This window comes from Mytilus edulis, chromosome 7 (genome assembly GCF_963676685.1).
Source record: "Mytilus edulis chromosome 7, xbMytEdul2.2, whole genome shotgun sequence".
In the NCBI taxonomy this organism is placed as follows: domain Eukaryota; kingdom Metazoa; phylum Mollusca; class Bivalvia; order Mytilida; family Mytilidae; genus Mytilus; species Mytilus edulis.
In genome coordinates, this window is record NC_092350.1 from 49,111,552 (window position 1) to 49,130,763 (window position 19,212).

Consider the following 19,212-nt stretch of genomic DNA (forward strand, 5'->3'; position numbering starts at 1 on the left):
ATTTAACTAAAATGCTAGAATTGTGAAGATTTCAGTAATTTAGCATGACTTAATGGTGCTAATACCCGATATATGTGCATTGTATTGTCAAAAACAGCCCATATTTATGTAGCAGAAGCATTCTACTGTCCAATAAATAACCAAAAGTTTACATTTTAGCAATTTTGTAAAACTGCTATATTTTGGGGCCAAAAAGGGGTCTTACTGAACCTACTCCTTTGGGCCCATACTAAAAATCTAAGTAAATATTCAGATTCAGCATATTAACATGATTAAAGAACACCAAGAATTTAAATATTATTAAAATCAAAATAAGTTTAATTTTGGACCCTTCGAACCTTAAGATAGACCAATTTAAACAGGACCAAAAAACTAGGAATCTAAATACACAGTTAGATTTGGAATATATATATATCAAAAAACCCCAATAATTCAATTTTCTATAAAATCAAACAAAGTTTAATATTGGCCCCTTTTGGCCCCTAATTCATGTAATTTCTAAACTCTGGACAAAAACTCTGGTCACAAACCCTGTGTTTGAGTTTCATAAATTTCTGTTAACTTATACTAAAAGTAATTATGCGAAAACTAAGTGTCTTCGGACTACGACGACTACATGATAAAATTGAGAATGGGAATGGGGAATGTGTCAAAGACCCCCCTTTTTTTGGACTATCAATGCATTTGAATGGGGACATGTAATTACCCCCCCCCCCTTTTTGTCCTGGGTTAGGAAACCCCTTTTTAAAATGACTGGATCCGCCCCTGAAGGGTCTGTCATTAAGTTTGACAACTTCAGACATACTACTTTACCAAAAAAATTGACACATTTCATCCAATTTAATTTCATTCTTTACTTGCTATTTCATCCATAATATTTTAAAGAAAGAAATTTGGAGTATGATTTTAATTTGCAAGTTATACACTATCCAAACTAGAGACCTAATAGAGTAGATATATACTTGACTAAGGGAGCTACCATTTGATTTTTATGGGGGGGGGGGGGCTAGGATGAAAAATTTTATCCTGCATTTTTTTTTTAGCTGTAATCTCTGTCCTGCCTTTTTATTTTTCACTCTGTTCGTTCCTGCCTTTCTTTTTTTAGTTTATCCTGACTTTTTTTACCAAAATTGTCGTCCTGACTTTTTTTTTGCTAGTGTCTCATCCTGCCTTTTTTTCTTCTCAAAACTCCTGTTCTGCCTATTTTTTTCAAATTTCATCCTAGCCCCCCCCCCCCCCCCCCCATAAAAATCAAATGGAAGCTCCCTACTTTAAATCAAACTTGGGGTGACTGGGGACAAAGATTTAAGGGAATAGATGACAGTTTACCTACAATGATCTAGCTTCATGGCAATGGCATACATTACAGACTACATGTACATCATGTACATGGTCATTCTTAATTGTGTTTAAACTTTGGGAGTTCATTTTTTTAATGTTTAAAGCTAACAATTTCAACTACATACATTTATCAAGATTTGATTCTACATTTATATATAATTGTGTATGTCACATGTATGTACATGATGTAAAGCATCTGAAAACTCATTAGCCGTTTCATATTTATTTCAGTTCTTCAAAAGGCAAATTTATATGAGCCTATGCCTGAAAACAGAGATTTCTTATTAAGGAGAAAGCCCCTCCCCCCCCCCTTTTTGGTGTGAAATATTTTGTTGATTATATAGGGAATCACTGAAGCATGACTGGAGCAAACATCCGCCTCTGCCCCCCCCCCCCCCCCCCCCCAAAAAAAAAAAAAACAACAAAAAATTAAAAAAATGGAAATTTCTGGATCTGCCCATGTCAACCTTTCACTCAGGTCATTGGTGAAGAGTTGTCACACAAAATAAATGATATCAAATGTTCATATGTATATGTTTTAGCTCGTGTAGGTGTAAGGAGGCAACCATTTGATTTGTAGGGCGAACAGGGTGAATAATCTTGCCTTGTAAAACTTGTGCTATAAATAAAAATTAATACATTTCCATTTAAAAATCCGTCAGCCCAATATCATCCAGTGAAATAGATTATTATCTGTTTTCGAAATTATATGGAAGTACTTAGTAGTTCAGACGCATTGCAAGGCATTTTTTCTAAGGAGACGTGTAGACTCATTTAATTGGGGGAATGGAACCAATAAATTGATAGGATCCGATATGATCTTCCCAGTACGGAGCACCTATTTTTTTTAGGTAATTATTATTAGTGTCGGCATAGATGTAATACCCATGGTATTACATCTATTATGGGTATTACATCTATGGTGTCGGTGATCTCACAAGTAAATCAGAGATAATATTGCATGCAAATTAATGAGCAGAGAAGAGACAATTATCAACTTGTGTATTATTCATTTTCTCGCAGTTATTTACGGTAAATTAACTATATGTATATATATCCCAAAACAGGTGTTCGGTTCTAGTACTATACAATTTAGTAAAAGTGCTATATTTTGGGGCCGAAAAGGGTCCTTACTGAACCTACTCCTTTATAAATCTTAAGTAGGAATGCGTGGGTTCCATTTCATGAGACCTACACGGATTTTTTATAAAATAAATTTAAAAATTATAAATACAGTTTTCAATTCTTTCCCGGCATAGATAAAAAAAAATATGAAAATAAATAATCTTTTGAAAATAATACGATATGGTTTAATTATTTCACTTCATTATAATGATAAATCCTTTAGATCTGAAATGTTTAATTAAAACGAATTTATCATTTTGATCTACCGATAAACTTTAAATTGAAGTGACATGGTCAGTTAAGTAACCTGATTAGTTGCATGGCTGATTACCATCTTACAGGTGACCCAGTAATTTTCCATATGACACTAGCGTGTACCCTTGGGGTGTGTATAACTTATTTTTTGGGGAACATCCTGTCCACGTGTAATACTTAGCATATATTGCAACATTTGACATTAAACAAATTTTCTTTGTAGCATCGGAGGCAATTTCATGTTCAACCACACAGAAAATTTCACAAAAAAAATATGATAAAATCATAAGAAAAAGAATAAGAAATACTAACAAATAAATTTGGCATTAATAAAACGGGGATTCGTGTATTCAAGAGCTTATTTTCAGTGGACAACAACAAATGGAAGTTTTTAACGACCTTGACTGGCTATAATATATATATAGCACTTGCACGGTCGTTCCAGTGGACATATTTCATACCAGATTACCTATTCTTTTTATATATATGACAATTATTGTTCAATCTGATACACGTACCTATAATGTACAGTATTTTGAACAGCTTCAAATATATGGGGTCCGTAGTAATACCGCAAAGGATCTCCTTAGTGCACTAAGAACAAAAATGTGCACTAAGGACCTGATGGAATGATACAACTGTTACAAAGGACATGGCATATAAAAATAGACTTTTTAAAAATTCATAATTTTAAATTTTACAATTATACCTTTTTTTAATTAGAAAGTTATCGAATGTGTATTCGACACGTGCCTAAAAAAATTGATTGTCACCTTTTTAGTGTAATAGGTAGAAATTCACGCTCGCTCAACCTTGACCCGTTCATAATCTGCTAGTATACTGTTTAAACATGTATATATGGTATTTTAAATTGTTCTCTATTTTTTTCCCATTTGTTTGTTTCTGCCGTATTTATTCTGTCTGTTATAATTTTTACTTCTAAAGTAATAAAGTATTTTCAACTCTTTTCAGTTTGGGAATTTTTAATCCTTTTAATTTTAAAAAGACAAATAATTGTGAACACTTCACGGAAAAGTGAGGATTTATATTTGGATGCTTAACGTCCAGTTGCCAATACTTCATTCATTTTTCTGATGTCAGGGACCATGCCTCACAGCAAGGTTTTATAAGGATAGAACATAGGCAAATGCAAATAGATTCTATTGACTATATCTTTGCTGCTTTGGTCTCTGCATGTATACATAATGATTCATTATGTTTTATGGGATACTTAACTTCTGTTCTACAAATTTTATATTAAAATATATTCTGATTTTTCATTTTTAATGAGATTTTAGTTTCTGTTGATTAGAGGCAGTACAAAAAACATGTTTTAATCATAATTAAGGTGAACCCAGCCCCCCCTCCCCCTGTCAACGTGACACCCAACCACACCGCTTGAAAATCTTAAAATATTTTTTAATGTTATCTTTACTATATATTGAATAGGGTGACACGTTGTCGCTACATAATAACCAGATAAAATGGATCTTGTTTATACAAAAAATATTTCAAGATTGTGGTTTCTCAAACATATGGGAGTCACAAAATTTTGTTAATAAAGAATGGTTAAAAACTGTCATAAAGCAGAGATTGCTAGATCAATATATTCAGAACTGGAATTCCCTCATTCAAAATTCGTCAAAAGGTATAAACTACAAAAATTTTAAGAAAAACTTGAAATTGAAGAATATTTTAATATTTTGGACTTCAAAGACGCTATTGTTTTTTGTCGGTTTCAAACGACTAATACTAAGTTGCCGATTGAAACAGGAAGATGGCAAAACGTAATCAGAGAAAACCGCTTTTGCAGTCTATGTAACAATCGACAAATAGGTGACGAATATCATTTTATATTTGAATGCAAATTTTTCAATCAAAAACGAAAAGAGTTTTAACTGCATATTTTACAAAACGGCAAAATACAGTTAAATTCTCTGAAGTTATGTCAAGTACAAGAAAACCAGTTCTGAAGAAGCTTTGTTTTTTTTTATAGAAAATATAAATACTTGTGTTTGTCGGCCCGTGCTTGTACTCCTGGCTTGTAGCTTTTGTAACATCTCTCGCTTGTTTTGTACATATTGTAAATATTTATTGTTGTATTTGTTATCTCTGTACCGATGTAATGCATTTGCTTTATGAGAATAAAGATATATATAGTAACTTCTTTAAATATACACAAGTCATAATTACATTGGCCAGAGGGTAACTTGATAATTAGAGGATCAAAGGATTTAATTAAGACAATCCAAGACTGCTACCTCTATATATTTTATTATACATATCTTTATTAGCCTCATTTAGGGTGATACAGCAATTGCAAAACGGGTAGATACGATCTGTAATCAAATAATTAAACTAATCAAAATAGATATAGGAAGATGTGGTGTGAGTGCCAATGAGACAACTCTCCAAACAAATAACAATTTAAAAAGTAAACCATTATAGGTTAAAGTACGGCCTTCAACACGGAGCCTTGGCTAATCAAAAGTTTATTTAGAGTAACCATATGCCGGATGAACAAAAAGTTTGCCATTTATTGAAAAACATATGGTTTTATATAACAAGAAAACTTCTCTAGTATTCTAAACATTTATCACGTACCCCCTCCCCCAAACCTCCGCTTCAAGCTCTAGATTCGCGCCTACACATTGTGAATTATATTTCTTACATCACGATGCTTATTACATAATAAAATAAAATGGTATTCATCTTCAATTGTTGAAATAAAGATGAATTGTTAAAAAAAAGCATTGACATCAGTTTTAAAGTTATTGTTCATAGGAGACAGTTATGATTTATAGTCTCTTTTTAAAACGTAATATAATTTTACCTCTTGGAGTTTTTCTATATTACTTCTGTAATCGGATTTTGAAGAACCCCACGGACACCACATACTCTCATGCATATGTCACTCATTCAAGGTATAATGATAATATATGTAAACTCTTGTGTTGTTAACAAGGAAACGAAATCTCAAAAGCATTTTTGTCTCAATTTGTATCTCAAAATAGGGTTCTTTAATTTTAAAAAAAAAGCTTGCATAGCAATTTCCTTAAAAACAAAATATAACAAAGGCAAAGTTTTAAAACACAAAATTCATTTTATTTTTTATTTTTCTTTCATAAACTTGAAATTTTACCACGCTAAACCGTTAGGTTTATTCAACAACAACCATTAATAAATCAATAAGTAACGATAAAAAGACAATTGTGTATTGGATTAGGTTGATTGAACATGATGATTAGTGAATTTGCAATAAGCCGTTGGTCACGTGCCGAGTGGCACGCGTTGATTAAAAAGTCATTTAACTTCAAAATTACAATATCTATTGATACCTAACTTTACAGATATGAGGTATTTAATCATATCCTCCTATATATCCATATTCTCTGTGATCTTAAAACATCGTTTTAAATAGTGTCCTCAGAGACATATAATATACACATGTGTATATATGTCTCTGGTGTCCTTAATGCAAAAACTTTCTTCTTAGTCAGCGCCATTAAGAATTCCTTTGCGGTATTTCTACACACCGAAATATATGGCCTTATTGGTAAAATACCCACTGAAAATACCACAGTACTTAGTGTCACTAATAGTCAAATTATTGTGCCGTGAAAACTGGAAATGAAGTTTAGCGGGACATAGGAAATTACAAAAATATTAGAATTGTTTACTTACATAGTGTAAGCGGGATGCGGGAATCTAAAAAAAATGAATAGTAACTATAAAGCGAGATCCGTGAACAGAACCCCCAATGAGACCCCATTAGTTGTGGCTTATTTTTGGTCTTTTTAGCTAGTTTCCTTCCCCTACATTACTTGTAAGTTGATCGTTTTTGTAAAGCAGCACTCGAGGTCTGACAGTATATTACCAAGAAATGCACAAAATATTGAAAAAGAAGGTTTAGAAAATTTAAATAATGGTATGCACACACACTCCCCTGTCAGCACAGACAATTATATTTTTGTAAACGCGCCAAACTCATTTCTTCCACAGTGAGACAAGCTTTACAATGTTGATGGTGGTGAAAATCTAGTCCAAATAATTATGACGTCTTGCAAGGCTATTTTATTTCTGGAACGCTTTCCTCTGACGAAGCCGAAATGTGAAACCAAATCAACAAGAAGTCTAACATTTATAATAGAACTGAATATAAAATCGAAATGTAAATGGGGAATGTATCAAAAGACCAAAGAGCAGATAGCAGCCAAAGGGCACCAATGGGTCTTCAATGCAACGAGAAAATCCCACAACCCGAGGAGGGGTTCCTAACCAAAGACAAATGGGGGGGGGGGGGGGTCCAACTACATGTCCCCATTCAATACAATACAATACAATATGCTTTATTTGAAAAACACTCCGTCACATTGACATGTGAAACAAGAGGTAAATTACAAAATACAATCACATACAATTAAAAAAAAAAATAAAACAACTTAGAAATAAAATATATGGAAAATTACTTTATATTATAATATTTTAACATTATAATATTTTAGTTAACTTTGAAATGAATATAGACTCATTTTAGCTCACCTGTCCCGAAGGGACAAGTGAGCTTATGCCATCACTTGGCGTCCGTCGTCGTCCGTCGTCTGTCGTCGTCTGTCATCGTCTGTCGTCGTAAACTATTTCAAGAATCTTCTCTTCTGAAACTACTGGGCCAAATACTTTCAAACTTTAACTGAATGTTCCTTAGGGTATCTAATTTATAAATTGTATCCGAAGTTTTGATCTATCAACAAACATGGTCGCCATTGCTAAAAATAGAACATAGGGGTCAAATGCAGTTTTTGGCTTATAACTCAAAAACCAAAGCATTTAGAGCAAATCTGACATGGGGTAATATTGTTTATCAGGTCAAGATCTATCTGCCCTGAAATTTTCAGATGAATCAGACAACCCGTTGTTGGGTTGCTGCCCCTGAATTGGTAATTTTAAGGAAATTTTGCTGTTTTTGGTTATTATCTTGAATATTATTATAGAGATAAACTGTAAACAGGAATAATGTTCAGCAAAGTAAGATTTACAAATAAGTCAACATGACGGAAATGGTCAGTTGACCCCTTTAGGAGTTATTGCCCTTTATAGTCAATTTTTAACCATTTTTCGTAAATCTTAGTAATCTTTTACAAAAATCTTCTCCTCTGAAACTACTGGGCCAAATACTTCCAAACTTTAATTGAATGTTCCTTAGGGTATCTAGTTTGTAAATTGTATCCGAAGTTATGATCTATCAACAAACATGGTCGCCATTGCTAAAAATAGAACATAGGGGTCAAATGCAGTTTTTGGCTTATAACTCAAAAACCAAAGCATTTAGAGCAAATCTGACATGGGGTAATATTGTTTATCAGGTCAAAATCTATCTGCCCTGAAATTTTTAGATGAATCGTTGCCGGCCTCGATGGTCGAGAGACCCGCGGTAGCCCGTCCGCGTCTAACGTGCGACACCTCGATGAAAATTTCAGACAACCTGTTGTTGGGTTGCTGCCCCTGAATTGGTAATTTTAAGGACATTTTGCTGTTTTTGGTTATTATCTTGAATATTATTATAGATAGAGATAAACTGTAAACAGGAATAATGTTCAGCAAAGTAAGATTTACAAATAAGTCAACATGATGGAAATGGTCAGTTGACCCCTTTAGGAGTTATTGCCCTTTATAGTCAATTTTTAACCATTTTTCGTAAATCTTAGTAATCTTTTACAAAAATCTTCTCCTCTGAAACTACTGGGCCAAATACTTCCAAACTTTAACTGAATGTTACTTAGGGTATCTAGTTTGTAAATTGTATCCGAAGTTGTGATCTATCAACAAACATGGTCGCCATTGCTAAAAATAGAACATAGGGGTCAAATGCAGTTTTTGGCTTATAACTCAAAAACCAAAGCATTTAGAGCAAATCTGACATGGGATAATATTGTTTATCAGGTCAAGATCTATCTGCCCTGAAATTTTCAGATGAATCAGACAACCCGTTGTTGGGTTACTGCCCCTGAATTGGTAATTTTAAAGAAATTTTGCTGTTTTTGGTTATTATCTTGAATATTATTATAGATAGAGATAAACTGTAAACAGCAATAATGTTCAGCAAAGTAAGATTTACAAAAAAGTCAACATGACGGAAATGGTCAGTTGACCCCTTTAGGAGTTATTGCCCTTTATAGTCAATTTTTAACCATTTTTCGTAAATCTTAGTAATCTTTTACAAAAATCTTCTCCTCTGAAACTACTGGGCCAAATACTTCCAAACTTTAACTGAACGTTCCTTAGGGTATCTAGTTTGTAAATTGTATCCGAAGTTATGATCTATCAACAAACATGGTCGCCATTGCTAAAAATAGAACATGGGGGTCAAATGCAGTTTTTGGCTTATAACTCAAAAACCAAAGCATTTAGAGCAAATCTGACGTGGGTAATATTGTTTATCAGGTCAAGATCTATCTGCCCTGAAATTTTCAGATGAATCAGACAACCTGTTGTTGGGTTGCTGCCCCTGAATTGATAATCTTAAGGAAATTTTGGTGTTTTTGTTTATTATCTTGAATATAATTATAGATAGAAATAAACTGTAAACAGCAATAATGTTCAGCAAAGTAAGATCTTCAATTAAGTCAAATTGACCAAAATTGTCAATTGACCACTTAAGGAGTTATTGCCCTTTAAAGACTTTTTTCACAATTTGTTCATCATGTTGACTTACTTTAAAAAATCTTCTCCTTTGAAACTGCTGTATCAATTTCAGCCAAACTTAGGCTAAATGAGTTTCAGAGTATCTAGTATAAATTTTATATTTTATTTCCTTGTATGTCAAGAAACATAGCTCCTATGGCTAAAATAGAACATAGGAGAAAATGATTATTTTTTTTGGCTTTTGAAGAAAATAGGACGATCCAAAAAACATTTAAATAAATTGAAAAGCCAAAATAATCATTGATGAGAGATTTAACCAAAAGAATTAAGGTGAGCGATTCAGGCTCTTGAGAGCCTCTTGTTAAATAATAAGTTAATATTTGTCAATGACAGTTAGTCCTTTCATTTTTGCTTAATTCTGATATTTCACATAGTACTCTGGAATATGCTGATTTCTGATATTTTTTAACTAATAAAGAATTGCATTCAAATAAATAATGGAATTCATTGCCAATTGCAGTTAAACACAGATTGCATGTCCTTTCTTCTTTTGGAATGACTTATACCATCTTCCCAGCTCTACTGGGATTGTACATTGCAGCATCTTAATTTTGAAATATATTTACGTTCGAATGGTGTTAATTTTAAAATTCAAATGCATTGATCGTCCAATAAAGAACAATGTAGAAAGGGGGGTTCCAACATGTCCAACCCTCAGACCCTCCTGGATCCCTGCCTGTGAGGCATGCTTTAGCTTGCCATTAAACAAAAATGTATACTAGTTGAGTGATAATGGACGTCATATTAAACTCTTTGATATTAAAAAAGAAACTAAAATAAAAATCATACAAAGGTCACAAAGGCCATAACTTCTGGCTCCTGACATGGGAAAAGTGCAAAATGCAGTGGGGATGAAAGCCTTTACTGTAAATTCCTGAAATTACAATTATATAAATCATCTCACATCTTTGCGCATTTCTTGAAATTGGTCATATTAATAAATGCATGCAATATTTTCAGAAAATTTCAATATATAGGCTTTTTAAAAAAAGTCAATCTTGTGCATGATTTATCAATGATTATACTTGCACAATTAACGCATGTTGTTCTCAAAACTAAGAGGTGTCTATGCTATTTATGACAATTTTCATGGTTCAGTGGTTATAGTTAAGTTTTTGTGTTTTGGTCTGTTTTTCTCATACTTTATGCAATAGGTCTACTATATTTGTTGTATGAAATGATTGTAAGGTGTACATGTCTAGGGGGATGATGTCATCTGACCTTGACCTCATTTTCATGGTTCAGTCGTCAAAATTAAGTTTTTGAGTTTTGGTCTTTATCTATTAAATACTATAAGCCATAGGTCAACTGTATTTGGTGTATAGAAATATTTTTTGATCTATATGTCAGTGGCACAGGTTTTATTTGACCTTGATCTCATTTTCACGGTTCATTGATCAGTGTTTTTGTGATTTGGTCTATTTTTCTTAAACTATAAGTAATAGGTCAACTATAATTGTTGCATTGAAGCCTTGTTAGCTGTATATGTCTGCCTGGCATGGTTCATCTGACATTGACCTCATTCTCATGGTTCATTAGTCTTTATTTATTTATCTTGGTTAATGTTAAGTTTATGTGACAGTTGTGATAAAGCTTTATACTTAGGACTATCAACATATTATCAATGATTAGTAAAAGAAGGCGAGACATTTCAGCGTGTGCACTCTTCTTATTAAACACACATTAATATACATCATGTACATTAAACAGCAAAAAAAAATATTGATGCAAGATGCCATTCAATAATAACTTTTACTCTTTTATGTATAGGACAAGAACTATAGAAGATACAGAGAAATTATAAACAGCAGAAATGATAGGCAATTTAAAATTTGCAGAAGCAAACTAAACCTAAATGGTAAGGCCACTTTTATTTTTTTTTTAAAGTTGTTGAACTTGAAAGATGATAATCATGATTACTATAAAAATTAAAAGATGTGGTATATTAAATATGAAAACTATCATGGCTTTAAGAAAGCAATTGTAGGCCTGTGACGACCTTCAATAATGAGAAAATCCATACCCTATAGTCAAAGAAGGCAGCTATAAAAGACCCAAAGATGAAAAATTGAAACAATCCAACATGTCCAAACTGTAAAACTAATTGCCTAGTTTATTACAAAATAAATTACAAAAAATAAATATAACCGGTATGAAACAACAACAACAACAACCACTAAATTTTAGTGTCAGACTAAACTTACAAAAACTACAGGCTCTGAACTTTGGACAGGCACAATAGGAATATGGCAACCTATGATGTAAATTTCCTGCAAACACAGACTGGACTAATGTAAATCAACTAATTTTTCGCGACTACTTTATTTTGCGTTTTATACTTTCTAGTCTTACATCACAGCTAATTATTTTTCGCAAGGTTCAAGTTTACTTAATGAATTTTAATAAAGAAAGATACATATGAAAAACATTTATTGCTGTTTCTCTCTCCATTTATAACATTTTATTTGTTTATTTTGTGTATTTATAGGTGATCAGACATCTTGGTTTTCATGATCAATAGGTCATTACTGAAGAGGAAACTTAAAGTTGAAATTTATTTACAAAGTGCATAATTGGATTAATTTGAACTGGAATGTGTGCTTTCCTGCAAAAAAGAAACAGGAAATTTCATCATTATCACATGATAATGCCAATAAACAAAATGGAGTTCTATCATAGATACACAAAAACACTATTGCATAAAAGCAACAACATATTATATATTATTCGAAAGAAAGGAGAATGCAGAACAAAGGAACACCAGTTTTATCCACTCATTTATATCGCTCCCTCATATCAAATATACGGAAGAAGATCATTGAAGAACAATTTGCAAAAATGTTTTCTCTTAGAATTGAAGGAAAATGTTATAAAGTGAATGGAATAATGTATTCACTGAATTCTTACGTAGTGGATTGAAAACTGTACACAAGCTGAAACAGAAGAAAATTTTAATTTAAAATAACACGAAAAGTGTATATTTTATTATTTAATCTGCAAATATATAAACAAATTCTTTAGAACACCACAAATGGTATGACATTCAAATTGGTTGCTTATTAATGTATTGCATTGAAACAATTACAAAGAAAACAGAATCATTTGCTACAAATTTTTTTTATAAATCATAGTTAAATTTTATAAAAAGTATGAACAATACCTAGATCTAAACAGTCAGACTTTATCAATTTTCAATGTCATTAAAATGTTGAGTCAAACATTTATGAAAGTTTTGAATATCATTTGCATCAACTATACAGTCTTGTAATAATTATATTCATACTGTTTGTATACATGGTATAGCGAAGAAATGTTTAACAAGAACAAATAAGGGAAATTTGATGTTCAGAAATTTCTTTAGAGGAAATTTGAAGAACAATGATTTCATTAGAGGAAATTTGTTGTCTTGAAGGAAATCTTTTTCCCTTGAAAAAACAATTTCCCTTGAGGAAAAAACAATTTCCCTTGAGGAAAAAACAATTTCCCTTTGAGGAAAAATCTTTTTCCTTTAGGGAAATTTGATTTCCCTTGAGGAAAACAACTATTCCTCTAAGGAAATTGTTGAAAAAAGGGGCATAACTTTTTTAACAGTGGTGCTAGAGCCAAACAATTTTAGGACAAATATCAGGGAACCAATACCAACCAAGTTATCAACTTCATTTTGACTTAACTCCAAAAATTAAGGTGAACAACTTTTGCACTCAGCGGAATTGCAAACTTGTCCCGGAGACAAATCTGCTTTTCTGAGATGTTTTACAAGGTTCCAAAAATGTGTTATGCCCTACAGCTTTCCATCCAGCTAAGGCAGAAGTATATTCTCTTTTATTCTCATATATCCAGTATTTGCAACAAATTGTAATTTTTCTGAAGAAAAAAATTCAAATGGAAAATAATGTTTGTATTGTAATATAGTATGTTCCCATGGGAAGAAAAATTGTTCCTATGTGAAAAAAAATTGTTCCCATGGGAAGAAAAATTGTTCCCATGGGAAGAAGATTTGTTCCCATGGGAAGAAATATTGTTCCCATGGGAAGAAAAATTGTTCCCATGGGAAGAAAATTTGTTCCCATGGGAAGAATTAATTCCCATGGGAACTTTTTGTATTCATCTTTTCCCATGGGAACTTTAAAGTTCCTATGGGAACTCTAAACTCTAATATTCCCATGGGAATTATCAAATTTCCCATGGGAAATGTACTTTTAATCAGCTGCAGTGACAAGAGTGACAACAGTGACAAGTTGGGACATATGGCATTTTTTTAATTTTTCAATAATCTATCACTGGGCAAATTTTTTTTTTGATATCTTGTAAACCGACAAAGTCAGATTTGCCGATACCGGAATGGCAAATTTGTCCCGCACAGTGTTACAGATTTTCGATTTTGATATAACAAATTATTAATTTGATATAACAGATTTTCAATTTGATATAACAGTTCGTTACTCGATATTGATTTCGTTATTCAATATCCAACCGGTTGATAGCAGTCGGTTTGATATTCAAATGAAGTTGCAAATCCTAAAAAATATAATATTTGATAACATTAAAAGCATGACTTGTATAGTTGAAAAGAGTAAAAATATGCACAGGAAATCGTTTTATGACCCTTCAAGTTGTCTTAAACTCTCGTTGTACTCGAATATAAACCCTTATCAATGCTTATGTAAGTTGCATTTTTGTCTTTATGTAAATTAAATATGCAGTTTTATCAATAAAACGACATCAAAACTGTTATTTTATATCTTATATTTCTTAATACAAAAACAAAAAAAAGATAGGTCTAGAAGCATTAAGAAAAAAATAAGGTTCATATATATGGAAAGCACCAAGAAAAGAAATATATAGTGAAAACCTACCTATATCAATAACGATGCGACCCCCTGTTCTTTCAATGTCAATAAAATTCGACAAAATCATAGATACTGTATATAATATCAAAAGGATTTCTCAGACCAATGTCGTCTTCGATATCTGTGGAGTGCTAAGATTGCCACTTTTCTTCACGATGGGAAGTTTACCCAAATTCCTGTTCAGTCACGTTTGTATCTACCTATTAACTAAATGTATGCATAAAAATAGGCCGATAGAGAAATCAGGGGGCTCTCACAATTGCCCTGTACCCTTTGTCCTGACATTCTAAGCCCTCCGTAGATATCCGTATTTCTTTTTTTTTTAATTCCATTAATATTTCTATTTCTGTTTCTTTATATTTTTAGAGTTATCGGTTTTCCATTTTGTTTGAAGAAATGTATATATTATATAATTACATCTTTGAAGTCGTTTTATTAATAACAATCTATTGTACATAAAGACAAATATGCAACTTACAAAAACGGATTATATTCGACAACGAGAATTTACGACAGCTTAAAGGGGTCATTAAACGATATCCTACGTAATTAAGTAGTCCTCTTAACTATGAAAATCATACTATTAAAAAATAAATGTAATCAAGTATAATTTTTTTTTATATAATTTTCAACTGAACCGACTGTTGTTGGATAATTGAATATCGAATATAGAATAACGAACCAGCTGCTAACTTCACATCCTTATTTTTATGGAATCATTATATTGCTGTTACACCAAAACACCCTTATAATGTTTCTACCTTCAACACACCAACATCTAAAAAAAAACATTACAATAAATCATTAGATTTGAAAAAACCAACTCTCTAGTTTTACATATCTACTACGACTTAAATAAAGTTAAGCATACAATGGTTAGCGCTATAAAACCAGGTTTAATCCACCATTTGCTACATTTGAAAATGTCTGTACCAAGTCAGGAATATGACAGTTATTGTCCATTCGTTTTTGATGGGTTTTGTCATTTGATTTTGCCATGTGATTATGAACTTTCCGATTGGATTTTCCTCTGAGTTCAGTATTTTTGTGATTTTACTTTTTCCCGTATCTGTATATCTAGTAATAATATGATTGTAGGTTTCATCTTGATAAACGTATGCTTATTATATTCTAGATTGCTTGTATGTTAAGTCAAAGTTCATTGATAAACATACGAGTGTTACATATGGTGAACAGTTGCAGCAGTGCTTGCACTTTTGTGGAGACTATAACTACATCGGATTACAGGTAAGCTCATTATCTATGGTATTATATATGTTTGGTTTGAAAAAATTCCAAGTCAGTTATTTGTTTTGTATAACCACTTCAATAATTCCAGGATAATAAGCAGATTTAATTGTCATGTGTATCTATTGATACTGTTTTAAAATGGTTTTGGCTGGACGATATGTTATGACTGATCGTTTGTAGGCCAAATAAATATAAAAATTACCTGTCCATACCATCATTGTCATGAACATTATATAAAAAATATGGTAAAATAATTGTATAACATTACTTTATGACTATTTGTTACAATATGTTTTTCTCACAGCACAGATGTTAGAGAGGACAAATTGCATCGTGGCGTTTAACCTTGTTACATAATTAAGTTGAGCAAAAATAGCATTGTTAGTATTGTATTTCGTCAGTTTGCTAGGATATATTTTGGTTACATGAATTTATATTAGGGAGTACAAAATGTGTTCGTACATGTAATACCTTTTTTTCTTTTTTCATTTTGTTCTATTCTCTACATTTGGATTAGACAGCCTATTAACAAGATTAAGAAACTGAACTCATAAATGACATATTTCCGGAAATTGGTTAATAAGTTTTGAATGTTCTAATTATATATATAATTGATACCGGAGTATTTTTTTATAAATTTATTTTCTTTTAAACTGAACCTTTTGTTTACGAAATATGTTATAAATTGCAAACCCTATCGAACAAAAACATAAACAACAATTTAGCAACTGTGTTATGCCCAGTGCTTCAATAAGTACGTAGTACACAAGACACAATACCCAATTTATGATTGAATCAATACATTGATTGATTCATCGGGTTAATCGGGTTAGAAACAAACACACATTTTCATTGTATTGTACATATATGAATATAAAGGCAACAGTAGTATACCTCTGTTCGAAATTCAGAAATCGGTTGAGAGAAAAAAGCAAAATCCGGGTTAAAAACTAAACTGAGGGAAACGCATCAAATATAACCACGACACAACATTAAAATGTAACACACACATAATTTTAATGTAACAATGGCCTTATTCCTGACTTAGTACATTACATTTTATGAAGAAAAAATGGTGGATTGAACCTGGTACTTCAGTTCTGCCACATATCTTATAGTCGGTACAAGTGTGTCAATATATTTATCTTATTTAACTTTTTACGTAAGCATAATTTTTAACTTAGTCATATGAAGTTTACCTTTATTTCTTTATTCTTAAAGGAGTTACTGTATATTTTGTTTTTGTGTTTGAAGAAATGATTTCAACAATTGTGTTTGGACTGTACATTGTAACACCCTCGTTATTAAAAAGTATTTATCATTAAATTTTTAACGTTTTTTCGAGAGGAAAAAAATGAAATCACAACCTACAGTTATTCCTTTTAACTTAATACTAAATTCCAATTTTAAATAGTAAGTTATTAAAAAAAAAATGATGAAGTTGATGAAATAATGTCTATGATCAGATAGACAGAACATTTTTAGGCAACCAGAATTCAAACGTTTCACATCAAAAATTAAAAATTTTTAGAATTAAATAAAATTGAGAAAGGAAATGGGGAATGTGTCAAAGCGACAACAACCCGACCATAGGGCAGACAACAACCGACGGCCACCAATGGGTCTTCAATGTAGCGAGATTTCCCGCACCCGTAGGTGTCCTTCAGCTATCCCCTAAAAATATGTATACTAGTACAGTGATAATGGAAGTCATACTAAACTAAAGTTTAGCTTACTATTATTTAATCAATTATTTCTATTTACACACTTTATATACACATTAATAATTTTATAATTTATCTTATTGTTTTTTTTACAAGCAAAACAATTGTTCCTGTTTGAGTGTTTCTGAAATAGGTAATACAACAGTTGAAACAGCTTGTAATCAGAAAGAGACATGCCGTGGTGACAAGAATGCCTACTGTTCATACCATGTGAACGACAGCACTAGTCAGAACAATTTTGTTGTCTACAAAAAAGGTAATTAAACACACATATCTTACAGTGACAATAGAAGGCATGTATGAAGTATATGATATCATTGTAAGATTCACATTCTCATGTTTTTTATAATAAAAAAAGTAAAAATAAACAGTAACCGAAAGGTTTATCTGTTTCACATGTTATATTTTGGTTATGTATGTCTTTTGTGTATCGTTTATTGATAAACGAGTGTTTACATAATCTGTACAAAGGTAAGCTCTGAGCCGACATTTTATTTGTTTTATAAAAAGAATTGGCTACTAAAAAATCTCTTCACAGATACCAAGATTAAATTTTGTATTTACGCCAGACGCGCGTTTCGTCTACGTAAGACTCATTAGTCACTCAAATCTAAAAAGGTTAAAAAGGACAAATAAAGTACGAAGTTGAAGAGCATTGATGATTAAAACTCCTAAAGGATTACCAAATACAACTAAGGTAATCTATTCATGAGGTAGAAAAAAGCCTTAGTATTTTTAAAAAATCAAAGGTTTTGTAACACTTACATGATTAAGTGCAAAATATCACAATTTCATGTAGCGGAGTATGGTTTATTTTTTAGCTTACGCAAACGATTTTAAACAGTATTCGGTCTAGAATGTCAATACGTTAAACACTTTTAACTCTAAATCCAGTAAAAAAGTAAAAAGATAAATTCAAATGTAGTCAATACTTCATTTGACGATACGTTTATATATAATCAATTAACAAGCTTGAAATTTTATAGCCATTATTTAATATATATATATATATATATATATAAGAATTTTAAGAAATGTTTTTTTTTCGTGTGTGTTATATGTTCAAGAGTCACTTACAATGACAGTCATTTGCTGTACGGGGAAAAAGGGTCAATACGCTTGGTATTTACTAAATAAAAGCTTAAGTATAATGTAAAACATGTAAACAGTCTTAGAAACTTTAATCGATCATAAGTAGACCTGTGAATAGATCTCGTCGTATGAAGACCTGTCATCAGGTGTCACCTTGTCTGGGGCATTTTTGTCCAAATAGCTGGCCAAAATCAGACTTGTCAATAGGTCTGCAACAAGTCTGAAAAAAGCAGACCTAGTTTTGGGTCACATCGTCGTACTTCATTGTTTATGTTGTTTGCTTTTAATTTATTAATATATGTTTTAGAAAAATAAATTTATCTGAATATTGAGCACCATGGAGGTCAAGACGTTACACAGTTCGTAGACTCGACGAAGGAATTCTATTTCTGAGAATGACAAACTAGAAAAAAATATCTGACTCAGTTTTTATTCAGTCTGGTACAAAACAAATACTAATATGCATAACCAATTATCACGTCATCATCTGGAATACTATAAAAATGGATGTTTACGTGTGATTTTTCTTTTATGTATTTACTTACATTTTACCAATATTTCTCTGATATGTTTCAATAAATGCAACCATCTATCAACGTCAGTTTTAGGTTCTCAGTAATAAAGTACTCTCAAAGAAAAGAGCACAAGTACACACTGTTTTGTTGGATGTATTTTTCTTTGTATCCTTCTGATGAGTTAAACCTTTTCAGCTGATTTATATGGTTCGATCTGATGTTGTACTGTTACACCCCTGTCCTAGTTAAAAGGGGGGTTGGCATTCTGCTTACATTTCAACCCATTCACGTTCTGTTTGTATGTGTTGTTCCAAGTCAGGAGCCTGTAATTAAGTAGTTGTCGTTTGTTTTTGGTGT

General features: G+C 31.7%; 1 protein-coding gene and 1 long non-coding RNA gene across 2 annotated transcripts in view; both read left to right on the plus strand.

Annotated features, from left to right (window-relative positions):
- LOC139481685 (uncharacterized) overlaps nucleotides 1–19,212 on the plus strand; it is a 99,478-nt gene that overhangs the window by 57,896 nt on the left and 22,370 nt on the right. Inside the window, exons 3-4 of the mRNA XM_071265149.1 lie at nucleotides 15,409–15,521; nucleotides 17,345–17,504. Of these exons, the coding sequence (XP_071121250.1) occupies nucleotides 15,409–15,521; nucleotides 17,345–17,504 (273 nt within the window). The remainder of the gene's footprint in view (nucleotides 1–15,408; nucleotides 15,522–17,344; nucleotides 17,505–19,212) is intronic.
- On the plus strand, nucleotides 6,536–13,557 carry LOC139481682 (uncharacterized). The gene is made up of 3 exons (XR_011654660.1): nucleotides 6,536–6,649; nucleotides 11,194–11,281; nucleotides 11,912–13,557. It is a non-coding gene; the product is annotated as an uncharacterized lncRNA (long non-coding RNA).